The sequence below is a fragment of the Bos taurus genome, chromosome 25 (genome assembly GCF_002263795.3).
Source record: "Bos taurus isolate L1 Dominette 01449 registration number 42190680 breed Hereford chromosome 25, ARS-UCD2.0, whole genome shotgun sequence".
Lineage (NCBI taxonomy): Eukaryota > Metazoa > Chordata > Mammalia > Artiodactyla > Bovidae > Bos > Bos taurus.
This window is the reverse complement of record NC_037352.1, coordinates 38,738,792-38,758,293: the sequence shown is the minus strand read 5'-3', so window position 1 is coordinate 38,758,293 and position 19,502 is coordinate 38,738,792. Positions and strand designations below refer to the sequence as shown.

The 19,502-nt window shown below is 61.0% G+C and overlaps 1 protein-coding gene across 1 annotated transcript; it reads left to right on the top strand.

Moving 5' to 3' along the window:
* The first annotated feature begins 466 nt into the window (after positions 1-466).
* Positions 467-9,943, top strand: FSCN1 (fascin actin-bundling protein 1). The gene is given in 5 exon segments (NM_001035045.1): positions 467-1,420; positions 7,519-7,675; positions 7,762-7,883; positions 8,151-8,318; positions 8,630-9,943. Coding segments are annotated over 5 exon segments (1,482 nt in total). The 5' UTR covers positions 467-588; the 3' UTR covers positions 8,833-9,943.
* Positions 9,944-19,502: the final 9,559 nt, after the last annotated feature.

Below are 19,502 nucleotides of genomic sequence, written 5' to 3'. Positions count from 1 at the left end.
TCTCTGCTCCTTCAAGGCTCTGCGCTAAGTCCACCTCCTCCAGGAGCCTCCGGAGCGCTCCGCTAGTACTGATGAGCTCCGTGGTTTCCGACGTCTCTAATGCACAACCTCTAATCTGACTCGGGCCTTCCTCCCGACTGGGCTTGGGGTTGGGGGGCCTCCGAGGGGTCCCCTGCTCTGTGGGAGCCCTCAGGCTGCGGCGCCGCGAGGGTGGGGCTTTGGTATTGGGGGAAAGGGGGCGGTGGCCCCAAGTGGGGGGTACTGCAGAGGCCGGCGGTGCAGAAGGAGGGGCCGCTGCGAGCGCAGCTGCCGCCAGCGCCCCTCCAGGCCCCGCGCGCCACTCACTGGCTACGCCGGCGCGTCCCCGGCTCTGCTAGCCCCCGGGAAGGGGCGGGACGGGGGCGGGGCCTGGCGGCGCTGACGTCACCCCGCCTATAAAGGGGCTCGGGCGCCGCGAGCCGGCTTTGTAAAGCCGCTGCTGAGGTTGCGCGCACGGCCTCTGCTGCCGCCGAACAAAGGAGCAGGGCACCGCCGCCGGGACCCGCCACCGACCGCCCGGGCCGCGCCGGCCCGCCGCCAGCCGCCACCATGACCGCCAACGGCACGGCCGAGGCCCTGCAGATCCAGTTCGGTCTCATCAACTGCAGCAACAAGTACCTGACAGCCGAGACGTTCGGGTTCAAGGTGAACGCCTCGGCCAGCAGCCTGAAGAAGAAGCAGATCTGGACGCTGGAGCAGCCGCCCGACGAGGCGGGCAGCGCCGCCGTGTGCCTCCGCAGCCACCTGGGCCGCTACCTGGCGGCCGACAAGGACGGCAACGTGACCTGTGAGCACGAGGCGCCGGGCGCCGACTGCCGTTTTCTCATCGTGGCGCACGACGACGGCCGCTGGTCGCTGCAGTCCGAGGTGCACCGGCGCTATTTCGGCGGCACCGAGGACCGCCTGTCGTGCTTCGCTCAGACCGTGTCGCCGGCCGAGAAGTGGAGCGTGCACATCGCTATGCACCCGCAGGTCAACATCTACAGCCTGGCCCGCAAGCGCTACGCGCACCTGGGCGCGCGGCCGGCCGACGAAATCTCGGTGGACCGCGACGTGCCCTGGGGCGTCGACTCGCTCATCACGCTGGCCTTCCAGGATCAGCGCTACAGCTTGCAAACGGCCGACCACCGCTTCCTGCGCCACGACGGGCGCCTAGTGGCGCACCCTGAGCCCGCCACCGGCTACACGCTGGAGTTCCGCTCCGGCAAGGTGGCCTTTCGCGACTGCGAGGGCCGCTACCTGGCGCCGTCGGGGCCCAGCGGCACGCTCAAGGCGGGCAAGGCCACCAAGGTGGGCAAGGACGAGCTCTTCGCCCTGGAGCAGAGCTGCGCCCAGGTCGTGCTGCAGGCGGCCAACGAGAGGAACGTGTCCACGCGCCAGGGTGAGTGGGGATGCCGTCCCTCGCTTCTTCCGGGCCTTGCACAAAGCGCATCCCACCCCACCCCCGTCCCCACCGCCTCCCGCCCTTCCTCGCCCGCGGCAATCCCGAGCGACGCCCGGTCCGCCCCAGCTAGGCGTGCAGGCCACCCTACCCGGCCGCAGGGCGTGCGCTCCGACCCCGAGGAAGGGGCGAGGGGTGGGGCTTTGCCCATCCTTGGGGGCCGTGGCGCGGCCCCCACTCCGCCTTGGGCTTGGGGCTCCCTAGGCCGCTCTTAGGCCCCGCCCCGGGTGCCACCCTCGCACCCCTTGCTCAGTCTGTGTCTTCCCGACTCGTGCGGATCCCTCGGCTCCGTGGGCCCAGCCCTGGGGGAGGCGACGCCCCTCGCCCGGTGCCTCGTGCCCTTCCCCCCGTTAGTGAGTCTTCAGTTCCAGGGCGGAGCGAGGGGTCGCCCCCCGCGCAGGGCGCTCCCGCACTCCCTAAGGGCCGCCTTTGGCGGGTGGGATGGGGGTCCTTTGGTCTCCGCAGGGTGCGCGTTCACCTCCCCCGGGGCTGGGCCTCTCTCCACCCACTCTGGCTGCTGGGAGGGGTTGGCCTCTGCTGGAGGGGGGCGCCCCGAGTGTCTGCCCTTCCCCCCCAGCCCCTCCTCCCGCGTCCGCCCCGCGCTTGAGGCCGCGGCCTTTGTGAGCAGGGGGCGGGCTCCTCGACAGGGCCCTCCCTCGCCCCCTTTGTCCTGCTCGGTCTCTGCGGATGAGAAAACCAGATGAGGCTGGGCGGGGAGGGAGTCGGCTTTCTGTGGGTCCCCCCTGCTGGGAACCCCCCGCGCCGCCTCCCGGGCCGGGTGCTCCGTCCGAAGCCGCCCCAGGAGGCGGCCTCCCTGCTCGCGCCCAGGTCCAGGGCGGCGTGGTGGGGGTGGCTGCCCGCCAGGCACCCCGCCCTGCGGCTCCCGGCCGGTGCGCTTTCCTTCGTGGGTGCCCGAGAGCGGTCCCAGCTTGAACCGGGAGACCCCAGCCCGGCACCCTCGGAAAGCGCCCCCCCTCGAGTAAACCCACCCCCTAAGACTCCAGCCTGGAACAGCTGGCTGCAACTCGACGCGTCCTTTCCCGGGGCCTCCCGTTGGCCTGGCCATTTCCTACCGGCCTGCGCGCCAGAATGAGCCCCCTCTTTCCCGGCTCAGATTCTACCCCAGGCGGCTTCTCTTCCTTCTGGCGCCCTCGCCCCTTCTTTGGTCCAGAAGGCAGTCTGTTTCTTCCTCCCAGGGGAACCTCTGGGTGTCTTGCTCCCCCCAGACAGGAAGTTGGACCCTGGCCTCTGGAGATAGCTGGGTGGGAACCCCAGGCAATGGCCCCACTTTTCTCCTGATGACCACCCTCCTGAGGTCCGCACTCTGCCCAGGTGGTTGCAGCCCCGTGGCAGCTCCACCCGAAGTTGCCGGCTGCGGACTGAAGTGGGCCAAGCTTCTTCCATCCTGCAGATGGGCGGGTTTAGGCCCAAAGAGGAGAAGCCCTGTGCCCAAGGTCACACATAAGTATGCAGCAGGCAGAACTGGGTTTGAGTCCAGAAAGGGCCCTCATCTGGACCCCCTGATGCCTCCCAGCCTCTGGGGACCACAGGGTCTCCCCTCTCCAGTCTCACACAGCACTAGGTGGGGCAGGACTCCTCACCTACTCCGCAAACACTGAGCCCCTAGCGAGTGAGGCATGCTGAGGCCTGAGTGGTGAGTAAGTGAGCACGTCCCGGCGCCTTCCTTGCTGGGCGCTGTGTCCTCATTGGGACATGAGCCCCATCTTGGGCAACAGAGGTGTCTGGGACTCCAGGTGGTCCATGAGGGCCCTGGGTTAGATGGGAGAGGTCCCTTTCCGGGGAGGACATTTGACCTGACCTGAGGATGAACAGAAGGGGGGCTGTATCAGGTGTGTGGGACAGTGTTGAGGACACAGAGCACAGCTTGTGCACAGGCCCCGAGGCAGAGAGGAGCAGAAAGCCCAGTGCTGGCCGAGAAGCAGCTTGTGAGGTTGGTCCACGGGACTGGATCAGCCAGCAGGGCTGCAGGACCCGGAGTGGGTGCTTATCAGTGAAGGATGCTCTGTGCTTGCCAGCTGCATCCCACCCCTTCCCTGGGAAAAACGTGCCAGGAGGCCCCTGGGCCTGGAAGGGGCAGAGAGAGCCTGGGGTATTTTTGGCAGGTACCAGGTGGCGAGCCTGGACAGACACCCTCTCCTTTGAGTGAGGCTCGCTGGGGGCGTCATGCTGTGATTCAGGCCGATGGGGCAAGAGGAGCTGCCGGAAATTGCAGCTGGAGAGCCAGGGCTCATCTGTGTGTTTAAAGGGGAGGGAGCTCTGGGGGCCAAGATTGGGGCTGCCTTGGCTTCAGGTTCTGGGGTCCGTTCTGACGTCGGGTCTACCTGGCGGGATGGAGGGTGATGGGGGGCTCGGGGCCGCGCAGGGTTGGGGGGCGTGCCTGCAGAGGCCATTTTAGACAGGCCTGCGTGGCAGGGAGGCGGGGGAGGCTCCTCCAGACACATGTTGGGAAACGCGGGCCAGGAAGGAGGAGCCTCCTGGGTTTTGCCGGTGGGGGATGTGAGTCATCCCAGCAGCCAGGGCCCGGTGCGGGTGGGGTGCTTCCTGCTGAAGCTGCAAGCTGCTCTCCGGCCTCAGTCTCCCCATCTGTAAAGGGCTCCACCTGGGCACGTTCTTTGTGGCTAGACCGTATTTCTGGGACGGGGTCATCGCAGCCACTGTTAGAGGCAAGGTCGGCCACCAGGGCTTGGGGGTCCTGAGAGCTGCTGTGACAAAGCAGATGGCATACATCCACCCCAGGTCCTGGGAAGTGGGGTCACTGTGACCACACAGGCAGGGCCGCTGAGTGAGCTGTATTCAAGCTTCTTTGGTGCCTACCTGCCCTGGGCTTTGCTTCCCTGGTGGCTCAGATGGTAAGGTATCTATCTGCCTTTAGTGAGGGAGACTTGGGTTTGATCCCTGGGTCAGGAAGATCCCCTGGAGAAGGGCATGGCAACCCACTCCAATATTCTTCCCTGGAGAATCCCATGGGCAGAGGAGCCTGGCGGGCTACAGTCCATGGTGGGTTGCAAAGAGCTGGACATGATTGAGCGACTAACATCTACACACACTGCCCTGGGCTCCAGCCAGACCCTGATCTCATAGCCCCTTTGCCTCTGACCAGCTGTGCCCTGGGGTCTCCGTGCTCAGGAAGTGCCCAGCCCCAGCGCTCGCAGGTGAGGCTGGCTGGCTGGCTGAGGAAGGGCTGGACAAGCCAGGCTTTGTAGGATGTGTAAGAGTTCTCTTGATAAGGCAGGTCACGTTGGCCCCAGGGAACAGCTCGTGTAAGGATGGAGTAGGGATTTAAGGTGGTTAGGTAGTGGCAAGAGTTGACAGCAAGGAGGAGAAGTGAAGTGAAGCCACAGAAGCTTCTGGGCTCCCTCCCTTAAACTGAATGGGGGTGGTGGAGAGCGCCTGATTTTTGACCACCCAGGGGACTTGGGGACTGCTAAGGCTGCAGGGGGATGAGACCATGGGGTGTGCTGCAGGCTGGTCTGTGCAGGATGGCCCCGGGGCTGGAGACTGGGAAAGCCATGATGGACGGGGCGGGGCCCGGCGTCTCCGGGGTGGGAGGATGTGCCTGTGGGCTCTGGTGAGCCCCCGCATCCCTCTCCTTACTTCCCGGGGCTCCAGTGGGCCTGTGACTCACGCTTTCTGTGCTGCTGTTGATGAAAAGAAAAATCCCAAAGAAAACCCTGTTCCCATAGTAACTCAGCTCTAATTAGAGACTCCAAGGCCGAGTGGGGCCTTTCCCATCAGGGCATGGCCTTGGAGCCAAGAGGGGCCCCCCTGGATGGAGTGGACACTACCCCCAGCCCCTCCTGTGGGGGCAGAATACCCCATGTCTACTTGGCATCGGGCCCCTCCATGCTCTCAATCTCCTGGCAGGACGGAGAGACACCGAGCCGGGTTGACAGAGGGAAACTGAGGCTGGAGGGGTGTGCTGCTCACGCAAGGCGCCTGGGCCCCACTTTGAGTACCTTGCTCGCTGGCCTAGGCCTGTTGATCCACACCAGTTCCAGGACTGGACACAGCCAGGCTGGACGGGGTCTGAGTAGCTGAGTAGACGGCGGTGGTCGTCGTGCGGCCCGGGGCAGGGACCCACCGCTCCAGTCTTGCTTTATGCACCCCAGGGTTGGGAGGGGAGTTGCTGGGAGGAGCAGGGGTTCAGGGCTGGCTGAGCGCTCGGGACCTGAAGTCTCCTGGAGAAGGGCCCCCAGGTGTGTCTGGCCTGAGCCTGGTGCAAGCCTTGTGTACCTGCAGGGCCGCATACCAGCAGGTAGGCTGGCAAGCGCAGGCGGGCTGACTGCCATTTAACGGCCCTCCCCTGCCCGCCTTGCCCTTCTCCCTGGGGAGCCCCCTCTGCCTTTTCTGCTGCCGAGGTGTGCCCGGCGGGGCGTCTCCCCTGTTCTTTCTTTGCCATCAGCCAGCCTCCTATGCGTGGGGTACATGGTGCCCTGTGGCCCATCAGGTGGGGTGGGGCAGGCTGGCTGGACGGGTCTGAGCCAGTGGCCCCAGGACGGCCCACCTCTTGGGGCCTGGGAGCCCCAGCAGGCGCAGCCCTCGCTGCTCCTCGCCTGGTGCTCCGCGGGGGGTGTTGTGGTGGATGGAGTCAGCCCAACCCCCGGGCCTGAGTAGACAGCTGATCCCTGACACTGGGGCTCAGGCGACCCTGGGGGCTGGGGGGTCGAGCCCAGCGGTGGTGAGGGTCTATTCAGGGTGACCCGTGGAGGCTGCGGCCACCAGTCCAGAGAGGGGAGGGAAGGTTGGGGGACAGGGCTTGGTACGAGGCTGGAGTTTGCCCCCTTCTCCCGAGAGCCCGGGGACCCCTAGCTTTTTCTCTGGGTGACCTTGGGCAAGGGCACTATTTCTCTGTCTCCCTCTCTCTTGTGAGGCAAGGTGGTGCTGACATGGGACACGAGACCTGGTCAGCACAGGGCTGACACCTGTCAGGCCCTCTGGGTGGAGCCTGGAGAACCAAGAAGGGGTCCTGGGCCAGGGGCGCGGCGCCAGCCCCCAGCCTTTGCCACCCGCCAGCCTCCTCTCATCTGAAGGGGTGCCTGCCACCAGCCCCGGCTTCATAAAGGCCTGGAGGCCCCTCACCCGACAGTGAGGCTCTTAGGCCCGTGGTGCTTGGGGACCTGAACTTGTGGTTGTGACCAAAGGTCGCACTGCAGGTTTTAGCTGGAGGAGTCCGCACGGGTGTGCAAAAGCAATGGGGCTGCAGCTTGTGGGAACAAAACCTCGGAAGCCACCCCTTTCACAGATGATTTCAGGATGTGGACACACGTGAAGGTGTTAGGCAGGTCGTGTGCAAATCGCGATCTGCCACCTGCGTGCACTTTAAGGTCAAGAAAACGCATGTGTGAACGCAGGGGAAGCGTTAGGAGGCTGTGGTTGCCCAGCGTTCACAGGGGCTCTCCGGGGGTGCGGTGCGCGTTGCGGGTGTGTGACTGCACTTTCAGAGGAGTTTTCTAGATTTCCTGAAAGGAGCGTGTGCAATTGCTCTTTGAACTTTTACACGTACACAGAAGCAGGAGGGAACAATGAACCGCCGAGTAGCAACCCCCCAGCTGCCTTCCCAGCTCCCTGGGCCTCCATTCATTGTTTTTGCTTGTACTTCCGGTAGAACTCAGACATCCGGGCATTTGCCTGTGTCTCTATAAACAGCAAGGCATCCTCTTACATATTGACAACGTGATTAGCAGTAATTAACCCTTCCCCTCTAACCCCGGGCCACGTTCAGATTCTCCCTGTTGGCTCTACAGTATCTTCTTGCATCTGGTTTGTTGAAGAGTTCTATGTCTGTAATCAGAGAAAGTGATGTGTAAGTGGACCTAGCAGGCTCTGGTCCTTAACTGGTCCGGACCGGGGTCCTGGGTTCTCCCTCTGATGTGGAGGCCAAGGGGTCTGAGCCGTGCAGTGGGTTCTCAGTAGTCCCCCCGCCCCCCACTGTACTGGTGTGTGAGGGCAGGGCTGAGGGTCAGCCAGAACTGGGGGGTGCGGGGGTCCCTGGTCCTAGCTGGAGGCTCTCCCCGCAGGTATGGACCTGTCGGCCAATCAGGACGAAGAGACTGACCAAGAGACCTTCCAACTGGAGATCGACCGCGACACCAAAAAATGCGCCTTCCGCACCCACTCGGGCAAGTACTGGACGCTGACAACCACCGGGGGTGTGCAGTCCACCGCATCCACCAAGTGAGTGCCCGCTGCCCGTGCTCGCCCAGACCGGCCCTTCCCAGGGGGCACCTCTCCTGACCCTGTCCCCCACCCCCCTACCCCAGGGACGCCAGATGCTACTTTGACATCGAGTGGCGTGATCGGAGGATTATTCTGCGTGCATCCAATGGCAAATTCGTGACGGCCAAGAAGAACGGCCAGCTGGCGGCCTCCGTGGAGACGGCAGGTAGCCACCTTGGGCACACCTCAAGCCGCAGTTCCCTGGGGCGGGGTCTCGCTGTGCCATGGTCACTTACCAACCCCACTGGAAGCCCGCCCTGTGCCAAGTGTCCTCCCAGGCCGCCCTCACCCCGCCTCCCCTAGGGCTGGCGTGCTGTGTGACCCCAGGCTCTTGCTGTCCCTCTCTGAGCCACACACACCCTGGGCGTCGCACCCCCCCGGCCCCCGCCCGGATCCCCCTGAGGCTCACTGCCTTTCCCACCTCTTGGGACAGGGGACTCGGAGCTCTTCCTCATGAAGCTGATCAATCGGCCCATCATTGTGTTCCGCGGGGAGCACGGCTTCATCGGCTGTCGCAAGGTCACGGGCACCCTGGATGCCAACCGCTCCAACTATGACGTCTTCCAGCTGGAGTTCCGAGACGGTGCCTACAACATCAAAGGCAGGTGCCCCTGTGGGCGGGACTGGGTGGGGCACCTCCCCCCCCCCCGCCTCTGCACCCCACTTGACCCTCTGACATGGCTTGGGCCATTCCAGGCCCCATGTGGGAGCTCGAGCTGGTGGGGAGCCCCTTCCTTCCGCTCTCGTGGGTATAGGAGGGAGACCACACTAGACAGAGGGCTCTGGGAGGGGCTCCGTCCATCCACGTGGGTGGACAGGGCAGACCCCAGCCACACTCTGGGAGCCGTGATTGGAGGGTGGGGGGCAGAGCGCGAGGCAGGGCCTGACAGGGTCCCCCCTGTGCCCCTGCAGACTCCACGGGCAAGTACTGGATGGTGGGCAATGACTCGTCGGTGACCAGCAGCAGCGACAGCCCGGTGGACTTCTTCCTGGAGTTCTGCGACTACAACAAGGTGGCCATCAAGGTGGGGGGGCACTACCTGAAGGGGGACCACGCGGGGGTCCTGAAGGCCTGCGCCGACACCATCGACCCCACCACGCTGTGGGAGTACTAGGCCTGCGCCCCTGGCCCCCTCCCTGCCCCGCCCCCGCCCCACACTAACTCTCTTCTCCTGGGGGCTCTGCTGCGGGTGGCGAGCCCCTTGCCTTTCAAACTGGAAACCCAGAGCAAACGGTGCCCTCACCGGTCATCCCCTGGGCAGGTCGGCACTCTGACCTGGCCCTGGGCGGGCTGTCCCGGCCCCCTGCCCTCTCTTCTGCGCCCTGGGCAAGGCTGGAACTTCTCTCTCCTGACCTCAGACAACTCTGAGCCTTATTTCCCCAAAGAGGCCATGGAGGAGTGGGGGAGCTGGGAGGCCTTCCCGAGCCCCCGCCCCCCTGGAATGGCAGGGTGCGTAACTGGAATCTCCTGTCCCCTCCTGATCCTCCCCCACACCCCCAGGAGCCATGCTCTTGCCCCAGGCCTGTCGGTGGCCTCCCCTTGCAACCGGACAGGTCAGGGCCGGCTCCTGCCCCTGCACACCCTGCTGTGATCCCGGGTCCCTGCCCCTGTCTCTCTTTGCTTTCCCTCTGGCCTGACTGGAAGCAGAAAATGACCAAATCAGTATTTTTTTTTTAATGAAATGTTATTGCTGGAGGAGCCCCAGGCAAGCCTGGTTGTAGCCATGAGTGGGCTTGAGGGGGTCTTGAGACAGAGGACTCTTCTGGCCTCTGCGCCCTCTCCTCCCACTAGTGGTGGGGCAGGCGGGGTGCCTCCCCAAATCCAAACTCCCCCACCTTCCCAGAGGGTTTCTCCAGCCCCACCCTCCCGAGTGCCCACCCCAGGGCCGGGTCTCACCTGGTGGTGCTAGGCCCCTCACCGCCTCACCCAGGGCCCCGTGTGGTCGGTGCTCCTTGTCTGACCAGACTCCTGGGTCTCAGCGGGATGAAGCTGGGCATCGCCCTCAGCTGGGAGCCCCCTGGAAGCCCCCACTGCCCCCCACCCCCGCCCATGGCTCCCAGCCCCTCCCCTGCCGGCTCCCCTCCCTTCCGGTTAGTGTCCACCATGCATCTCACTCTGGGTGTCTTGGTCTTTTATTTTTTGTAAGTGTCATTTGTATAACTCTAAACGCCCATGATAGTAGCTTCAGACTGGAAAGAGCAAAATAAAATAACGCAAGTCTGCAACCCGGAGGCTGTGTGTGTGTGCTCGCGCGTGCGCGTTGGGATGAAGGCAGACAGGAGGTGTGGGCCCGGGAACCCGACTCCTGCACGTTTAGGGGTTAGAGGTCAAGCCCACACAAACCAGCACACCTGAGCAGGTGTGCCTTGATTAGAGCGTGGAGGCCTGGGCTGCCCCCTTTCCATACTGAAGAGGCCTCCAGTGCGTCCATCCACAGCCCCAGACCGCAGGCTCCCACGGAGGTGGGGAGCGGCCCTGAGAGGAGTCAGTTGGGTGGACTAGGCTTGAGGTCCAGGGTGGGTGCCTGGATCAGATATCGCCTGTGCCCAGTTTGCGGAGGGACAGAGCCACTTCTCTGTCTGGCAGATAAGAAGCCCAGGAAGTTTCCGGCCTCGAGGGGTCACCTGGGTCCCAAGTCCACCCTGCCCTTCTTGGTCCCTGGCCGACCACGTGGCTAGCCCTGCGGGGACCTCCAGAGAGACAGATGCTGGGCGGGCCCTCCTGTACAGTCCCTCCTGTTACCCAGAGCCTGCCTGTTCCCATCTTACAGAGGGGCAGACTGAGGCTCAGAGCAGCAAGGCGCAGCCTTAGGAGTGGAATGGGTACCCCACGGGTCCAACTGGCAGGCGGCGGCTGAAGATGGACTTGGGCCTGCGGCCGTCTCGCGGGGGCGGGGGGGGGGGGCCTGAGCGGTCAGCGGAAGCGCTGATTGGCTGCCGATGACGAAACTGGGATGCCTGCGCTGTGATTGGTGGCCCCTGGGGGCGGGAGTCTCGAGATTGACAAGGACAGATGGCGGCCACAAAGGGATGGTGAGCTCCCAGCGGGGTCCTGGCGACCAACCCCCACCGCTGTTCAAGCCAGGCTGGAAGCCAGAAAAGTCTCGGTGACGTGGAAGGAACAGATGAGGATTCCAGAGCCAAGCTCTTACAGACCGTTGGGGGTGGGGGTCCCCAGTTGGGCAGTGGAGCGAGGTGGAGGTGTTCCCCGCGGTGCCCGAGGAGAGGGCTGCTCAGGAGCGGAATGACCTGTCCTGGAGAGATTCCACGGACCCCTGCCCGCATCCTCTGAGCCAGGCCTAGGGGCTGGTTCTAAATTCCACGCATTCTGCAAAAATGAGCACCGGCTGCGCATTCTGCAAAAATGAGCACCGGCTGCGCGCGTTCCAGGGGCTGTTCCCCTCCCCCCCATCTCTGCAAACGAGGTGCAAACTCTGGTGGCAGAGGCGATCACACCTAGGGAGGAGCGGGGCCTAACCTAGTACCTGGGACGGAAGAGCGGCCAGGCCAGGGAACCACAGCGCACGCAAAGGTCAGGAGTTGTGGCTGAGACCTGGCTGGGTCTCGAGGAGGAGTGGATCTGCTCGAGTGAGGCCGTTGTCTCCAGGCCCCGTGGAGGCAATAGGATGCTATGGGAAGGAGGCAGACACTCCCGTGGCGCACAGGAGCACCTGTGCTGACCGGAAAGTGCGCCCACCCCCCCCCCACCTCCGCCCCCATCAGAACTGGCTCTGGGGCCCCACGTCAGATTCCGGGGTGCAGTTCTTCCTCCAGCCAGAAGCATGTTTGCCTCCTCAGCGATTTCCGTTTCACAGGTCCCGGACCGCAGGACCCTGCACACACAGGCACACGGACCTGTGTACGCGAGTGGGTGTGTGCACACAGGAATACATGCAGGCACGTACAAGAGCCCAGTGCACACAACACAGACGCACACAGACACAGACATGCACACACACAGGCACACAGACCCGCCCCCACTCAGCCCACAGGCTGCCACCCTCTGTCCCTGGGGACTCCTTGCCCCACTTCTCCTAGACCCTGACTGGCAGCTCCTCCCACCTCCAGTTGGGTAGGGGGCCAGCAGGTCCCCAGAGTTCTGAGGGTGGGTTCCCCCCAAGCCTGCCGTGGAGGATGAGCAGGAGTCCAGCCTCCCATTGCTCAGATAGGGAAACAGGCCTAGAGAGTGCCCAGCGAGTCTGGGCAGGTGCAGCCGGTGCTCCAAGCTACTCCACTGGGGTCGATTGTGAGCCCAAACGAAGAACATGCAGTTGAACTTGTAAGGAAGGAAGAAGCAAAGAGAGACAAGCTTTCTTCCCTTCCGTGAGTCCTTCCCTGGCAGGGGCAGGACTGCTGGAGGCCAGGCGGGGCAGCTGGGGGCAGCTGTGGTTCCTAAGATGCAGCCTGGCCAGAAAAAAGTGGGATTTTTTTTTCACAGACAGCCATTCACATCCTTTTGGGGTGGGTCTTCCAGTCCCGCTGGGGGCTCCAGCCCCGGGAGGACCCAGGTGGGTCCCTCAGAGTTTCCCAGGGGCATCTCACAGGACACTTCAAGCCCAGCCCCCTGTGCTCCCCAGCTCAGGCTCTTTCCCTGTTCTTCTCCGGGGAGACCTCGTTGGAGGACACGCAGACCTAGCTGGGCCCCTCTTCCTCCAGGGACACATCGGCTTCTGCCAGAATTGGGGAGGGCTCCAAAACACACTGAAGTGTAGAGTGGGTGATGCTACAAAGAGACCCACCCCTCTGGACTCCCTGGGGACCCTCTGGCCTCAGTTTCCCTCCTTCCAGGGACAGCAAGACTGATGGGGGAGGGGCTCCGAGACCCCTGGGGCAGCAAGAGGAGAAGGGGACAGATGGGGGCTCCGGGCAGAAGGAGGCCCAGAGAAGGGGCCCAGGCCTGCCCAGCAGGGGTGGGGCGGAGCTGAGCAATTGGCCTGAAGCCCCAGCCGGTTCGTGTGGGCCCCTGAGCTTAGCCAAGAGGAGGCCGAGCCTCCCTGAGGTGTGAATAATTAAGACCAAAGCTGCAGGAGATGGGGGAGGGGACCCTGCACCCCTCTCCCTGCCCCCACCCCCACCAGACAGGGACGACCCCCAGAAGGGGAGGGAGACACACCTGCCAGGAACCTGGGGCTGGGCAGGCTGGTCAGAAAGAGCTACATCCCTATCACAGTTGTTGCTTTAAGAATTAAGAGGAGCCGGCAAGGGGATCTGGTTTGCTTGTTCTCACTTCCCCTTGCCGCAGCAGTGCCCCAGTAAGAAAGCCTTGCCTGAAAAAAGAATTAAGAGAATAGGGGGCTTCCCTGGTGGTCCAGTGGCCAAGACTCTGTGCTCCCAGTACAGGGGGCCGGGTTTCAATCCTTGGTCAGAGAACTGAATTCCGCACGCTGAGAATTAAGAGTTTGCATGCGGTGCTAATAGATCCTGAAGGCCGAAATGAAGATCAAATTTCCCACATGCTGAACTAAGACCCCGTGCAGCCAAAGAAATAAATACTAAAAAAAAAAAAAAAAGGTATGGTATCTATGTATATATACACACATACATGCAATGGAATACTGCTCAGTCATAAAAGGGAATGAAATCTTGCCTTTTGTGACAACATGGCTGGATCTAGAGGGTATGCTGCTAAGTGAAATAAGTCAAACAAAGACAAATATTGTAGTAACAAGACAAAAACAGACTCACAGACACAAAAAGCAAACAGGTGGTTGCCAGAATGGAGGACTTGGGGCGGGGGATGAGTGAGTGAAATCGGGGAAGGGGACTTAGAGGTACAGATATCCGGGTACAGAATCAGTAGTTCACAAGGACGCAATACACAACATACGGGGTGTAGTTAATACTGTAACACCCCAGTGTGGTGGGTGACACATGGTGACGACTTATCCTGGTAGTGACTGTAGCATTTAGTACATCTCTGAGTAACACTCACTATGAATATGTGTAGCCTACACTATGCCGTGCCCCTGAAACCAACATAACAGTGTAAGTCAGTGATGCTTCAGTAAAGAACCAACAAATGGAACAGGTATGTCCAGATACTGAAACTCATGGGATCGGTTCCCCCAGAAACAAAGGAACACGGGCGTCCAGGCCAAGTGGCTTCTTTGGGAGGTGACCCCAGGATGAGGAGAGACGGGGACGAGAAGGAGAGCAATGCTGCACCGCGGGCGCCGGGCTCCGAGCCCCACTGGGCGGTTCAGGAGAGCAGGGCAGCGCACCGCAGGCAGAGCCGTCCCCGACGAGCAGGGCGCGGGCCTGTCAGCCCCGCGCCTCCCCATCCTGGTGGGCTGCTTTCCAGAGCTGAGGTTCACAGGCAGCACCCCTGTGACGGGGGAGCCGAGGGATATGTTATGTCCTTATTATCATGACCCCCCACTGTATTTATTTTATTCCAATTAATTAACCAAATAACTTTTAACTGTGGTAAGATACATTAGCATAAAGGGAGCTTCCCCCGTGGCTCAGGGGTAATGAATCTGCCTGCCAATGCAGGAGACGTAGGTTCGACACCTGAGTTGGGAAGATCCCCTGGAGGAGCAAACGGCAAGCCACTCCAGTATCCTTGCCTGGAGAATCCCATGGACAGAGGAGCCCGGCGGGCTACAGTCCATGGGGTCACCAAAGAGTCAGACACGAGTTAGCAGCTAAACAACAGTAGCATAAAATCTACCGTCGTAACCGTTCCTAATGGTTCAGTAGAGCCGTCTTTATCCGCACTGTCGGACCATCATCAAATCGCCACCATCGTCTCCAGAACTCGCTCCACCTTGTAAAACGGACGCTCTGTCCCCACTGAACACTGGCTCCCGGTCTCCCAGCCCCTGGCCCCCACCCCTGCCCAGTCTGTCTCCATGAACGTGACACTCAGGACCTCACCCAAGTGGAGGCCTACAGCGCTTGTGCTCTTGTGGTGAGCTTATTTCACTTCGCATAATGGTCCCAAGGGTCACCCACGCGGTAGCAAGTGCCAGAATTTCTTTTTTAAGGCTGAATACTGGGGCTTCCCTGGTGGTCCAGTGGTTAAGAATTTGCCTTGTAATGAAAGGGACACGGTTTCGATCCCTGGTCCGGGAAGATCCCACATGCTGCGGCAGAGCAACTAAGCCCGTGTACCTTAACTAAAGAGTAGCCCCTGCTTGCTGCACCTAAAGAAAAGCCCAGCCCGAGCAGCAACGAAGACTCAGCACAGCCAAAAAAATAAAAAGACTGAATCCTGTTCAGTTGTATTGATACGCCACATCCGTCCACGAGCGTTTTGGCGGCTTCCATTTATTAGCTCTTGTGAATAATGCTGCTGTGAACGCAAGCGTACAAGGCCCTGCTTTCCATTCTTTTGGGTACAGACCCAGAAGTGGACCTGCTGGGTCATGTGGCCATTCCAATTTTAAGGTTTTGAAAAACTGCCATAACGTCTCGCACAGCAGCTGCACCATTTTCATCCCCAGCAACGGTGTACGAGGGTTGTGTTTCATTTTCCAACGCAGAGCATCGGACGTGTCCACTGCCCCTCCCCTCGCTGTCCCCGAACAGATGCCAGTGTTCCTTATCTGCGCAGACAGACCTCCCTCTGTCCTGTCGCGTAGCCTCGTCACGTCCCGTCTTATCTACCTTGGCCCCTGCTCACCGACCTTCACATCGTATCTCGTGTATCATGACTGGCACAGACACTGCTGAACGGAACAGTGGCAGGAGCCTGTTTACAAGTGCCCGGGCTAGATTCCTGGAAGGATAATTCCTGGGTCACTTGACATTCTGATCGATGCGGTCTGATGGCCTCCCCCTGAGACCCTCCCCACAGTCCCTGCCCGGCAGAGGGTGAGTGTTTCTTCACACCCTCCCCAACCTGGACGGAATCGCTCTTGAAGCTTCTGGCCAAGCGGAGAGGTGAGGAGCAGGGTGCAGTGTGCCCTGGGGAGTCTGTGCTCACCGGGAGTGCAGGGGTCTGCCCAGGGGGCTCCTGCCTGCTGGGTTTCCTTGTTCCCCAAAACGCCACTGGCCGATATGAGGGCTGTATGTAAAAGCCTCCCACCCCTCCAGGGCTCCAGATGACGTCTCATCAAAGCACTGGTACCAGGGAGTCCCTGGGTTCCTGTGGCTCCCGAGGTGCCCGTGGGGGCTCAGAAGCGGCTGGGGTACGGCCAGTTCCCCCGACTCACCCGGCCCGAGGCCCTCCTCACAAAGGCCGTCGTCCCTGAGGGTGTAGGGTGGGCCCTGGCTGGCCGTCTTCCTCTTTTCTCTGTGTTTCTTTGTTCGGAATAGTTTCTATTGCTGTCTTCAAGTTCAGTAACAGTTTGTTTTGACCCCCTGCAGCATCTAATCTGTTATGAATTTCACCCGAGGTATTTTTAAAAAGATAAAACATTGCCTAGTTTCACCTTTATTAAGTTTTTAAATTAATCCGTTTTGGGGGCCGTGCTGGGTCTTCGTTGCTCTGCGGGCTTTTCTCTAGTTGCGGCGGGAGGGGGCTATTCCTTGCCGTGGTGCTCACGCTTTGCGTTGCAGTGGCTTCTCTTTTGTGGGGCCCAGGCTCCAGGGCACGGGCTCAGCAGCTGTGGCTCACGGGCTTGACTGCCCCACGGCCTGTGGGATCTTCCTGGACCAGGGATTGAACCCGTGTCTCTTGGATCTCCTGTACTGGCAGGCAGGTGTGCTGCTTTACCACGAGCGCCACCTGGGAAGCCCTTCTTCCCTTTATGACCAAATACTATCCTGTCTGGACAGGCCCCATTTTGTTTGTCTGTTCATCAGACAGTGGACATTGGATTTGGATGGTTTCCACTTTTGGGCTATTTATGAATAATGCTAAATTATTGTTGTGTGAAACACATTCTAGGCAAACATATCTGTAAACTTAAAACTCCAGCTCTTGATACCTGGGCTGTTAGGACACCTGTAAAACCCCAGCCCTTTAGAGTGGGGAGGGCTTTTCAGGCTACCCAGCCAACCTCTCGCACCCCCTGAGCCCACCCGAGTTTACAGACGGGGAAACTGACACTCCAGCTGGCAGATGATCTGCCCACCGTTCCAGTTCAAAGAACACTCACTCACAAACCAGTCAGTCCTAAAGGAAATCGGCCCTGAATATTCACTGGAGAGACTGATGCTGAAGCTGAAGCTCCTATACTTTGACCATCTGATGCGAAGAACTAATTCACTGGGAAAGATCCTGATGCTGGGAAAAACTGAGGGCAGGAGAAGGGAGTGACAGAGGAGGACATGGTTGGATGGCATCACCGATTCAGTAGAGTTTGAGTGAAGGCAGGGACATGGTGAAGGACAGGGAAGCCCGGCGTGCTGCAATCCATGGGGTTGCAGAGTCGGACATGACTTGGAGGCTGAACCACCACAGAGAACAATGCAGGTAAGCTCTGTGAGGCTCCTGTGGGTCAGAGTGCATCTTCACACACGCTGTCTCATTGGATGCCCTACCTCCCCCTTCTGAGGTGGGTCTTTTTATCCTCGTTTCACAGATTTCTTCTTCCAGCAGTTATTTCCTGAACACTCCAGACTGTGAATGAATCCCAGACAGCCAGCACCTCAGCAGAAGAGAGGTCTATGTCCCAGAGGCAGGAAACGGCGGAGCTGGGTAGGAACATCCAGCTTCGAGGTCGCCCTGGGCTTCCTTTTTGGCCTTCCTCCCCATCAGGAGGGAGAGGAAGGAGATGTCTGTGGGGGCGGTGTGGGTGCCCCGGAGGGCTGAGGCTGTGTGCCCCAGAGGGCTGAGGCTGGGAACGGGCTAGGCCCCCAGCATGCCTGGGACAGGGCAGCCGGGCCTCCAGCAGGTCGCAGAGAACTGCCTCTGCCTGTAGAGCGTCCTTCCCTTGAGCTGCGGGCACGTCTCCACCTTCCAGACACACTGACCCTCCTAACTCGTGCCTGTCCACCCGTGAGGTCAAGCTGCCTTTGAAGATAAGGGCGCGGACACCTGGTGGAGACGTGTTTCAGAGCCCTAACTCTTGGCTGTGCTAGTGGTCACTTTGCTTGCGTTCCAATTTGTATTTTCTATTTGTTTTTATATCATGTGTGTTTTGGGTAATTTGAGATCGCTCAGTTGTGTCCGACTCTGCGACCCCATGGACTATACAGTCCCTGGGCCAGAATACTGGAGTGGGTAGCCTTTCCCGTCTCCAGGGGATCTTCCCAACCCAGGGATTGAACCCAGGTCTCTTGCATTGCAGGTGGATTCTTTACCAGCTGAGCCAGAAGGAAGCCCTTCTTTTGGGTAAGTGGCCTTAAACTTGGTAGAAAGGAGGAAAGAGGGAGAGACAGAGACAGAGAGACAAAGAGGGAAACAGAGGGGACCAGACTTGGGGCTGACACAGGGAGGGCAGACAGAGAAGGCTGCGGCCACTGTACCCCGAGAGGCGCCTCTTGCAGCTGAGGTGGGGCGGGGACGAGGCTTGTTTTGGGGTGCCTGGGGCGAGGTGGTTGATGTGCACTGGGCCCTGGAGAGCCTTTGACAGCCCCCGCCGGCCGTGCTGGGGGGAAGCGGGGGCCGCCTCGGGGCTGCCGGCTCAGCCAAACCGCAGGCGGGCTCAGAGCTGCCCCTGGGCCGGCAGCGCGGACGGGGCGGGAGCCCTGCGCGGTGCTCGTCGCTTCGTTCGCTGCTCCGGGCGGTTTCCTGTGGCTGCTGCGGCGGGGGCAGCTGGTCCTGGGCTGGGAGGAGCTCCACTGGGCCCTGTTCAGGGCTTGGAGGGAAGGGGGAGGGACAGCTCCCAGGAACCAGAGGCCAGAGAGGGGGCTCGGCCCGGAGCTCCTCCCTTTCCCTCTCCTCCCCCGTCACCGCTCCCCTTCATTTCCTCCGGCTTCCAGGCTGCCCTCCACCGCCTTGCAAGCGAGCAACGCTGGGTGCTGTGCGGCACCGCCCCCGCCCCAGCCCCGTCTCAGCCAGTTGCCCACCCTGCACGCACAGCCCCGGCCCCGCGCCAGGTCCTACACGTGCTACTGCCTCCACTAGGCCCCGCGCTGATGAACGGACTGAAAATACAGAGCCCCTGGGGGGCAGCCCGCCTGTCCCGTGATGCGGAGGAGGGGCCAGCCCAGGGGGCCCTTCTGGGGCCTCTTGCCTGGAGGCTCCTCCCCGTCACCTCCCCAGCCCCTGGCGGCTCCTGCTGTGCCCCTCTTTCCCACAGTCTGCTATTTTAGTGGCATGTCTTCTGTCACCCGTGCTGGGGGAGCCTGACAGCCCAAGACCCAGTTGGGTGGCACCTTCCTGAAGCCCGGCCCAGGCCTGTCCCCCGTTAGTGGTGTACACACAGGTGCCCACTAGGTGTAGGGCCCAGGGCATGGCCTCCATGCCACAATGGTTTTGACTGTCACCTTCTAAGGCCAACCCCAGCCCAGCCCAAATGTGCTGATCCCAACCAAGAGGGATGACACAGATGGGGTTTAAACATGATCATTACCCACCAGGGGTCATGGGAACAGTGGGCCAGCCAGCTGGGCACAACCAGCCTCCGGGAGACAGACTTTAAATGTCCAAAGAGAACCCGAACAGAGCCTGCGGCAGGAGGTTATAAAAGAGTGAGCTAATTAAAAGCCACCTTCAGGAAGTCTTTGCTCATACCTGTTCCTGCTCCTGGTAGACAGAAAATCTGCACATCTGGTTTACTAGTTTTGTGAAATACACTAGGTATATATCATAGGAAAAAACACACTGGGAGGAAACTTATCAAAACCAACACAATACTGCAAATCAACTAGACTTCAATACCTAACCCCATCGCCCAACCCCTGTCCCAACCTTGATTCACAGCTCCACTGCTAGAAATGTGTCTACTGC